At 36.9% G+C, this 10185-nt stretch overlaps 1 protein-coding gene across 10 annotated transcripts in view; it reads left to right on the top strand.

Annotated features, from left to right (window-relative positions):
* The window catches only part of FHIT (fragile histidine triad diadenosine triphosphatase), a 1472419-nt gene that overhangs the window by 1253903 nt on the left and 208331 nt on the right, over nucleotides 1-10185 (top strand). The window contains exon 7 of one of the 10 annotated variants that reach the window (XM_073901475.1): nucleotides 8822-8861. The exons of the other annotated variants lie outside the window; for them this stretch is intronic. Within the exon in view, the coding sequence (XP_073757576.1) occupies nucleotides 8822-8861 (40 nt within the window). The remainder of the gene's footprint in view (nucleotides 1-8821; nucleotides 8862-10185) is intronic. 10 annotated transcript variants of the gene reach the window in all.

Below are 10185 nucleotides of genomic sequence, written 5' to 3'. Positions count from 1 at the left end.
CTATCGAAGTACCAGCTGTCCAAAGATTTTCTTCACATTTATAATATATATAATGAAATACTTTAAACTACTATATAATAGAAATATAATATATATATAATTCTTGCATCTATCGAAGTACCAGCTGTCCAAAGATTTTCTTGTTCTCTGTATTTTTTTTAATCTTGTAATGCTGACAGCTTTCAAATAGAACTCAGATTGCCAAAGACTGAAATTCATTTCCTTGAACTTTATATTTAACTGGGCCACAGAATCATTCTCTCAGAGAATCGTTTAAATTAATAGGAGGCATTATGGTATTAAAGGGAAAAAATTTTGCCCTAATTCCCAATTTCAGAGTTCCTCGAGACCTCTGTTCTGGGCTGTGACCCCGGGATTGTGTGCAGCTCAGGTGGCTGAGGAGCCCACACATGTCCTGAAGTCACGTCTCAGACTCCGGGGCTTTGAAAACAAACATAGAGGGAGAATTTATTTTTCTTCTTTGGTCGTTCAGTCAACTGGCTTACCAGTGAACCCCGGTTAAATGTGGAAAATATGGGAATTAAAAAAAAAAGAAGGCTGGAGGTTTTTGCATCCCGAGTGATAATTCACCCCAAGCTGTGTTAGTGCCGGACGAGACAGCTTGTGTGAAAAATTTAGGAGTCCCGGAGAACAACAATAACAAAAATTAACAAATGGCAGGATGAGGAGCAGAAGGGAAAACTCAGCATATGCTGCTCGTTTAAAACGTAGTTTCATTAAAAATCTTTTTCATTGCACCCTAAAACAATCTGTCCTTGCCAGATAACACATTGGACACCAAAAGGCTGTTCCCTCCACTTGCTTTCTTAGTTGTAAGCCAACCCTTTAAAAATAAGAACACAGCTGTTCAAGACAAAATAGATTTGTCAGCTTGTCTTTGAAGGTAAAATAACGAGGGGGAGTCAGTGCTACTTCCCACCACTTACTGATGGTAGCAAGCAGCACTCCGTTGTGTTTGTGTTCAGTCAACACTAATCAATAAACATCTGTTGGAATAAGCATTGGTGCCTCTTTACGATTCATTATGCTTCATTAGGAATTGGTATTGTCTTCAAAGGAAGAAAAAAATCTCATGTAATTAAAGAATAGTATCTTGTGCTCTCATATTTTTCCCCCTAAAGAGCTAAATTCTTTTAAGGCCATTATTTACAGTACATTTATCTGTATTGAAATGTAACTACTTTTCCTTGAAAAGACCATCTGTTCATAAAGACCATCCTTTTTGTCCTCCCAGAGGTAAACTTGGGAGCGTGATGGTATTAGGCGAGGAGTGTGGATAAATGAAAATGTATGAGACACAAGGCAGGTGAAGGGAGCTGGGTGCCCAGCAAAATGACACTCAGTCGTGCTCTGGGTGGGAATGAAAAGGAAAGGTCAAGTTTGCTGGAGGGAGATGTGCCTTTGAAATGACAAGCATTAGAAATAGTTTTACCAAAGGAGGTGGCATAGCTGAAATTCTCAAGGCTGGTTAACTTCAATGATCCTTTTGCTGGGCTTATTATACACAATTTCAGTGGCCTCTGAAATATTGGGCCTACAGTATATTTTGTTATTTTACTGTCAAGAAAATATCTTGATTTTGAAAGAACTGCTGGAAATATTAGTGTGAATACAGCTATACTAATGTAGGTCACCTTAAAGACAGTATGGATTTATCCCTGCTGAAGGAAAATATCCTCAGGTGAACTTAACAAAATGCATTTAATACACACGAGTATACAAATAAAGCATAAAGTAGCTGGTAATGGCCCCAAATTACACAAAACACTGTTACTGTTCCCATTAGCTTAACATTTGTTTAACCAGGGCTTTTGGTGAACTGAAAAGCAAACACGCCACTTCAGAGATAGCAGAGCACAGCAGAGGTTGGGGTGAAATGCAAGCATTGGGATTAATGAAACATTAGCATTTACTTTTCCACTTATCTCATATTAGAGTCCCCAAATATAGAGGTTTGGGGGCTGTTTTGTATGAACAAAACTTTCTTTGAGAAACACTCTTAAGGAATTTCACATGAAGACTGGTACCACATACAAATGAAGGAAGCGGAATCACATGCAATGTGATTGTTTTATTTTTGAATGATGGTGTGAAGACTGGAGTAGAAAAAACATTGTTAGATATTCTCAGGCAACACAACAAATATGCACAGAACAGGTCACATCCTTTTGGATTTAGATACAGAGGGCTTTCTGTTGTTTTATACAAGTGAGAGACGTGGTTACACGTGGAGTATAATGCATTTGTGCAAAGAGTTCCATGTGTGAGCAATACAAGAAACATGGATTTCCCACACCATCTAGCTGATCTTATATTTCCCAAAATGTGTTGGACAGATCACTTCTCTGTCAGGATGGTTAGCAAAATTAAAAAGCTAAGATACCCCGGTGAAGAACGTTTGGGAAATGTTGCATTCTTGGCTTCTCTCTTAGATATTTGTAGGCAACATTGGCACCTTAAAGGCTTTGAGAAATCTAGCAGTAAATAAATAACTGTGACTTTAACTTCAGCCTTACTGGACAGCAAGCCATTTTGTTCACAGAGCATGCTTTGGTATATAGGAGCATGTTTTGGGAAATGTGCTTTGGCACACATGGCACACGTCTTCCAGGCTTGGGCAGTTAATAAACGTCATGGGCAGTGATGGTTTGAAAGAGCTGAGGCACCATTTCTGTCTGTCTCTTGGAGGAAAGAGAACGTTGGAATGAAACCACAGAACTATAGTTGAAGGCGCTATGAAAGTGCTGGTATCTGATCTTTGGAATCAGCAGTTGAGGGGTTACTTCTTGGTTCCATAGCCTTCGTCCAGGAGATATCTCAAGGGTACAACCCTGGTTTGTTTTGTTTTGTTTTGTTTGTTTTGTTGTTTATTCCCACTAGCCCGTTACCCTGAGTCTAAAGCACATCTCAAATAGGTTTGGGTTTCCTGAACTGCTTGAGGTTCACATAGGTCCCTGCCCTCTCTCTGAGCAGGCCTTTGCTTCATCAAAAAACCCTAGTTTATACTATGAAATTAAATTGAAACTGTATCATCTCATCACCTGTAGCTGAGAGTCCTGGATGCCTGACCTTTGTAGAAAAGTACACAGTCAAGGTTAGCAGTGGGTGCAGCCTAAAGCAAGTTTGCCCTCCACAGTCCTTCATGTACATTAAAAATGCCTCCCTAGGATGTAAGATGGTGTTTTTCCTTATTTCACTGTCCCTTCAAATTGGTAAATGGGAAAACTGCCCCCCAAGTCCTTTGAAAGAGTACTTTTTCTGGCATTCTGCTCTGTTGGATGGAAGTGACATTCTTCGCAAGGCTCTTGTGAGGGAGAGTGTCATCACCTCACAGATACTCTGATTCTTTTTTCTTTATTCCTTCTTACTTTTTTTCCCCTAAAGTATCTCATTTTTTTCTCCTTCATCTTTCTTAGGCTTCCCTCCTCCTTCCTTCTCCTTTTCCTTTTTTCTCCTCTCTTTTCGTTATTTTTTTTGTTTAGTCTTTTCTTCCTTGATCTTCCCTGAAGGAGAATTATGATAACTCTAAATACCTTTCATTGCATTTTGTTGCATTCCTTGAGGTTATCCTGCAGACATAGAAACTGGGATGCATCTGGGAGCCATGCTGATTCTTAGTGAAGATCTTTGCCAAATTATTGCCAACAATTTAAAAATAATGTGTTTTAGAATGTTACCCAGATTTTGTCAAGCTTCTAAGGCTATAGTTAGTTCTTTTGACAAAGGGGCATTTATGCTTACACAATATTTAGATCAAAGGACCAACTTGAAGGGGTTGCACAGGTTGCATGAATGTTCCTGGCCAACGTGGATGTGAGGATAAAATCCAGTCCAGGCTTCCACTGCAAGTTTTATGCCTGGGGACCAAGAGAGGATTACTTCTTCCCTCATGTGCCATCTTCATATTTACCCAACAGAAGGTTAAGTACTACAGCCATCCCTGTTTGGATACCCTGGCTTATGATGGTGATTCTTTCAGGCTCCCAAAAGCAGATCAACACTTTGATCTGCAAGTTCTAGCGTTATCCTTTTTTGGACACCTTTGAATTTAGTGATATTTTCTCAGAAAACCTCACATCGGTTCATCAGTTCTATCTGCAACTTCTTTCCATTCATCCAGTTTGGAATGGCCTTTAAAACGATGACATGTTCCGTTGAAGTCTCATTTCCTAGCCTATGTTGGCCATCAGTTCTCTGAGCCACCAGTTTGATTTGCTCTTTCCAACTTGTTCATCTTCCTTGACAGAGCAGAAAGGAGGAAATGAGAAGCTGATTCAACTTCTTCTCTGATGGTCTAGTTGTATTTGGAGATAAAAGGGTATTTAGTATTTAAAGATAGTGTTGAATATCACGTTTAATATAAATTTAGTTATAGTCATACATGTTGTGTGGGTTGGAAGTTGGACTTAATCCTCTTTTAAAAGTTCCTTTTAAGAATCACTGGTTCTGTCCAATAAACCTAAACCCCAGTGGGAGGTTAGAACTGCAAGGTCTACCCCTTTTTCTTGTTTGAGGGTGAGAGAAAATTGGTTCCTCATGGATGTGTTAATGCAAAATTTTCGAGCATCATATGCTACCAAGAGATTTTACTCTCTAGCAACAAGAGGACATAATTCTACAAGAGATGAAATAATTTAAGTTAAACAAATAGAAAAATATTATCATGTCTTAAATAATATTCTCTTATAATAATGTATAAAACAAGCAGGGTGATATTTCTGTAGCTCTGTGAGATTTAGTATATAATTCTACATATTCTCACATATATATGCATGTGTCTATGTCAGATATATCTCCTTAATAGAATCTCTATTTCCTATACACAAAGATACCTACATCCATATCTTGTATTCATGCTATGTTCTGCTAGGCAATTTAAAACATTATAAATTTAGGAAGTATTGCTTTGTTAAAAATATATGTTATTGATTTGTGTCACAATATAAACATCGTTTTGCTACCTCTGATCTACTTGACTTGGAACTCTCCTATTTAGATGTTTCTTAAGATTTGAGGTTAATAGAGCAGAGTGTCATAAACCTACTTTCTTTCCCCTCCCTGAGAATACCATTTGCCCCTGAATAAGACTTTTTGCTCTAATAGATTTTATCCTAATGTTAATTTGATTTATGGGACTGATGTTGAATTTCTTCTTTCAAATTTATGGTCTGGTAGATTTCATGCTGAGTTTAAGATGCTGAGCCTAATGATATTCACATTGGTGGCATTATATTGATTTGTTTTGGTATGATATATAGGGTTTTTAAAAATAATAACACTGAATAATTATACATACACAATGCACTTTTTCCTGCTTATACACGCTGGAATTAAGATTTATGTTCAGCAACATGTGATTAATTTTCTAAATACCTAAATTCAGAACTTGAAACTGATGACACCTTTAACTGGGAATAGGCAAAAATGTGTGTCCTCCATTGTTATTTACAATATTTGAGTGCTGCTATTTATCTATTATAATTTATTTTGTGAACTCTGGTGGGGAACTTTGTAAATAATTTGCACCAAAAAATGAGAGAGCCTTTTTTCTTCTAGTTGATCAAACTCGAGAAGAAATTGTAAGTAACTAGTTTTGTATGTGAAGTAAAAACTCTTTTAGTTTAATGCTGTACACTGGAAATGAGTTAAATATCCCATCATATGGGATAATGAATCAGAACATACTTTATCAGCTGACATGTATTATACAGAAGTAATGGGTTAATGGCTGATGAGTATTGGTCCGCGTATTCTTCATGGAGAGTAGAGGAACTTGTGAACATGAACGGTATGTTGTTTCTGAAATACCCACAAATTTCCAGCTAATTTCAAATGTTCCTTTTACATACTCCTGTGTAAGGTGTCTAAGATCAATTTTAGTATAACATATTTTAGCTTTTACCATGATTAATATACAGGGTATTAGTAAAGAGGTTGACCTAAATATTACAGTTATTAAATACAAAAAAATATTATGGGTCAGCTTACTTATGGGTTGCTTTATTTAAAAAAATGAAAAATTCCATACAGATAATTGGCATTAAATGAATTGAAAGTCTTACTTGGTTGACCAGATTTATTCCCTTGTTAACCAGCTGTACTTCTGTTGTTTAAAAACAACTTTACTGGGGTCTTTGCCAACACACAGAGAACTATTATGATGAAAAATGTGACTTTTTAGTGACATGCATCTGTTTACCAATTCACATCCAACATTTTAAATCATGTTCTCTTAATTTGCTTGCCTATATTCCTGTGAAAACTCCATTGATTTCTTCACAAGATATTTTAAAGATGAACCATTTTCTCCAGTTTGTAGCATAACTTTATGGAAAGATAACTCATTTTGGAGTCCAACAGATTGCTCTTTGAAACTGGAATTCTACCACTTATTCACTGAATAAGAATAAGAACCTCAGCTACTTAATTTTTAGGAATAAATGAGGGTAAAAAAGGAAAGTCCCAAATATAGTACTTAGATACTTGAAACATGGTAGGTAATCAATAGATGTTTCTCTTTTTTGTCTCTCAATCCCATTCTGTCTTTCTCTCCCTCAAAAAAGAAAAACAATGGTGGACAATTTCAGGAACTAACTGTAGTAACATTTAACCCATAGAATTCACACTTAGACTTTGAATGAACTTGCATGAGCTTTGAATATTTTTGACCAACCTAAAACCAGAAAATCTTTAACACAACCAAAACTTTTTGCTTTTCTTACTATCCCTGGCCTGTTAGAAATAAGATATTAGCAGTGCTGAGTTCCATGTAAAATTCAAAATACATGCATAATGTATATTGGGGAAATGGATAGATCTGGTTGTTCTTTTATTATATCCTTTATGGTGAGCCTCATTCCCACATATCATGTTTGTGCTCTTGAACTAGCAAACAAATATGTGAACAATTGCTTTAGGTTGGAATTTAATATTCAAATAAATAAAACTTTTAAGGAAAAGAAAATTGTGCTCAGAAAATACTGTTTTCTATTACTTCCATCTAGGGTTAGAAGGGACATTCACCTTTAAATATCTCTTTAACAATGGAAAGGAAGAAGCCTCTATAACCTTGTAGTCAACAAGTGTGTGTCATTTAGGATCTCATTAACCATCTTTTTGCTTAGAACAGTAATAATTTATTTTTCCTTGACAGACCTCTGCCCCCAGCACACACACCCAACCACATGAATGTCCTATTTCATATTTAGGGTCTTCTGCTCTTCAAAACTTTTGACACTTAGAACTAGCTGAAATTAAGTAATCCTGAAGAGTACCAGTTTACTATAAATAGGTAATGCTTTCTTTTGGGTTTGATTAAACTTTAAACAAAGTAGCTCTTAAGAAAAAAAAATGAGAATAAGCAATATTAATTATATTCCAGAAGCCCCAGCTTTAGTTGATGGCACTTTTGCCAAAAACAGAAGGCTGATTCTATTCCCCATTTTAATATTCCATATAAATGATTTCACCATATGGGTTGGCTTTCAAGAGGAAGATATGAATGATATAGCTCCTTTTGTTTGGATGCAGTCAGGGCTATTGAATTAAACATTTTAGTTCTAAAGCCTTTTAATGGTACATCTCCATGGTTTCATTTTTAGAAAAAATTCAAAGTAATTATTTTGTGGAATGATTCGACTGTGAATTGAGAAGGCTTGCTTCACTTGGTTGTATTAATTAATTTGTTATGTTCTAGACACTGTACTAGACCTAGAGGATTAAAAAAAAATACATAACCAGACACCACTATTCTGTCTCTCAATAAGCTCATAGCCCAGCATAGGAAAAATATGAAAAAGTGGGCTTTAAGATAATGTAAAAAGTATAATAGAGGGCAGTGAGAACAATGAAATTATTTCCTTCCTTGTAGAAACAGGGGTTGGTTAAATTTGAGTGCTTAGTATTAATTATTTGGTAATTAAACTCATTACTTAGTACATGCATTTTCACATCTCAGAGTTTTTGCCATTGGGGATTGCTTCATCTTTACATTTCTATTTCCATAACTGCATATCATTTCAAGCATAAATCACTCAAGCAGTAAGCTTGAACATGAGAAAAATGGTTCTAGTAGCTAATGTGTGCTAACATCTTTGAATCTTCTACTCAGCCATGGTGAATTGACTCCACCCTAAAACTGAACATTGGGGAATCCTTTAGGCATCCAATTCTGGGCCCAGTCCTCGCCCACCCCAACTTTCAAACATTTTGGCATTCATGATAGAAAGGCAGCGAGAATCATCTTAGAGTCTCAAGAAGGAGCATTCCTTTGAATGCACTATTAGTAAATTTAATCTGTTACTTGCTGCATTAGCTGCCAGGGTTATTGGACCACTTGGAGTCTCTTCTGGTTCTTCTGAAGGCTAGTGATTGATCCTCTCTCTTCTCATTTCACAATAGTTAGAGTAGCCGTAGACATATTTAGTGTCAAATAAGACATGTAAAACAATCGAGAAAAATAGAATGAAGGGAACTGTAAAAGAAAATAGAGGTCCTAGCCTGGTGATGGGTATTAAGGAGGGCATATACTGCATGGAACACTGGGTGTTACACAAAAACAATGAATCGTGGATCACTACCTCAAAAACCAATGATGTATTGTATGGTGACTAACATAACATAATTAAATTAAGTTAAATTAAAAAAATAAAAAAATAAAATGGGAGAAAAAGAAAGCTGCAGATAATCATAACGGAGGGAGAATGTGAATTAGAAGAATATAGTGATTGACAATCATGTTTTGCCTAAGTTCCCCTGAACATTGTTGTTCATAGTATCCCTTCTCTATTGATTTCCCCAGGCCTCAACCACCATCTCTAACTATGCACGGGACTCTCAAGGTATTATCTCCATTCCAGACCTCTTTTCTCACCCCTACCCTACAACCCAACGTCTTACAGGCCTTTCCACTCAGGTGCCCTAAAGGTATCTCAAAGTCAACACGGCCGCCTTCTGGAGTTTCTGGGTCAGATCAGAAACTTTGAGATTATCCTTTATTCCACCTGCTTTTTTATCTTTCCCGATCCAATCCATTAGTAAGATCCTTAGATTTTTACATCATTATGTTCCCTAGATTCTTCCATTTCTCCTCATCACGATGGCACCAGCTAGTCAAGTTATCAGCCTTTCTTATCTGAGTAACCTATTTACTGGTTGCTGTATGCCCATTCTAGTTCTAGCGTGCTTCTATATTATTTATATCCCTAAAGTCTGGTTGATTATGAAAAAGAACAGTTGCTGCCACCCCACTATCCCCTCCCTCTCTCAAATCCTTCCATGGTTTCCCACTGCTGTTCCATGCTCCTTAAAGTGGTCTGACCTTTACCAGGTTCTTCTCGCATTACTCTTTCCTTCACGGACTTCTTCCAGCCACACTGACCGTCAGCTCTTTGAACATTTCATGTTCCTTCCTTCCCTGGGCCTTTATATATTCTGTTCTTTCCTCTGCAGTGCTCCATTTCTATTCCCCACCTCCTTTCTATCTAATCAGTGTAGATTTGCTTTTCAGTTCACATCTCAGGCCTCATTTCCTTAGACGGGACTCCCAGCTGAAGTCAGCCTCCTTCGTCATGTGCTCCTATTGAACTTACTCATTTCTTTCAGAGCATGATCTCAATTTATGATTACACAGTCACATCATTGATTAATGTCTCCTCTTCCATTAGACTGTGAATTCCTTGAGGTCATGCACCTTCTCTGCTTTGCTCATTACTCTGTCCTACCACCAACTACAGCGATAGGTACATGGTGACTATCTGTTGAAGCAAGAATGAATGTGTGAATAAATAGATAGATGCGTGGGTGGATGGATGAATGGACGAATAACCCAAATTACCTTTTGTGAGATTTATCACCCCCCTGCCCAGTACTGCTGCATGTCTTATGCATTGAAATGAGAGACAGTATGCCAAATGATTACAAACATGGGTTTCAAGTCAAAGCGCTTTTGTTAGTGCTTTCGTTTTAGTTAGTGCTTTAGTGTTAGTTTGTTAATCTTCTATTACAAGTTATTTACCCTTCCTAAACTGCATTTTTCTATAGAGACAATAATGTCTCATAGGTGCACTGGTTGAAAGTATTACACGAAATAGTCTGTTCTCACTGTCGTGGCCCACTGACTTTTCATACTGAGACATTATTAAATGGTAGTTATAGCAATGATCA

The sequence above is a fragment of the Callorhinus ursinus genome, unplaced genomic scaffold, assembly GCF_003265705.2.
Source record: "Callorhinus ursinus isolate GAN/ISIS: 27379988/994484 unplaced genomic scaffold, GSC_fseal_2.0 scaffold15, whole genome shotgun sequence".
Taxonomy (NCBI): Eukaryota; Metazoa; Chordata; class Mammalia; order Carnivora; family Otariidae; genus Callorhinus; species Callorhinus ursinus.
Note: the sequence above shows the minus strand (reverse complement) of the source record. Positions and strands in the feature narration are given on the sequence as shown.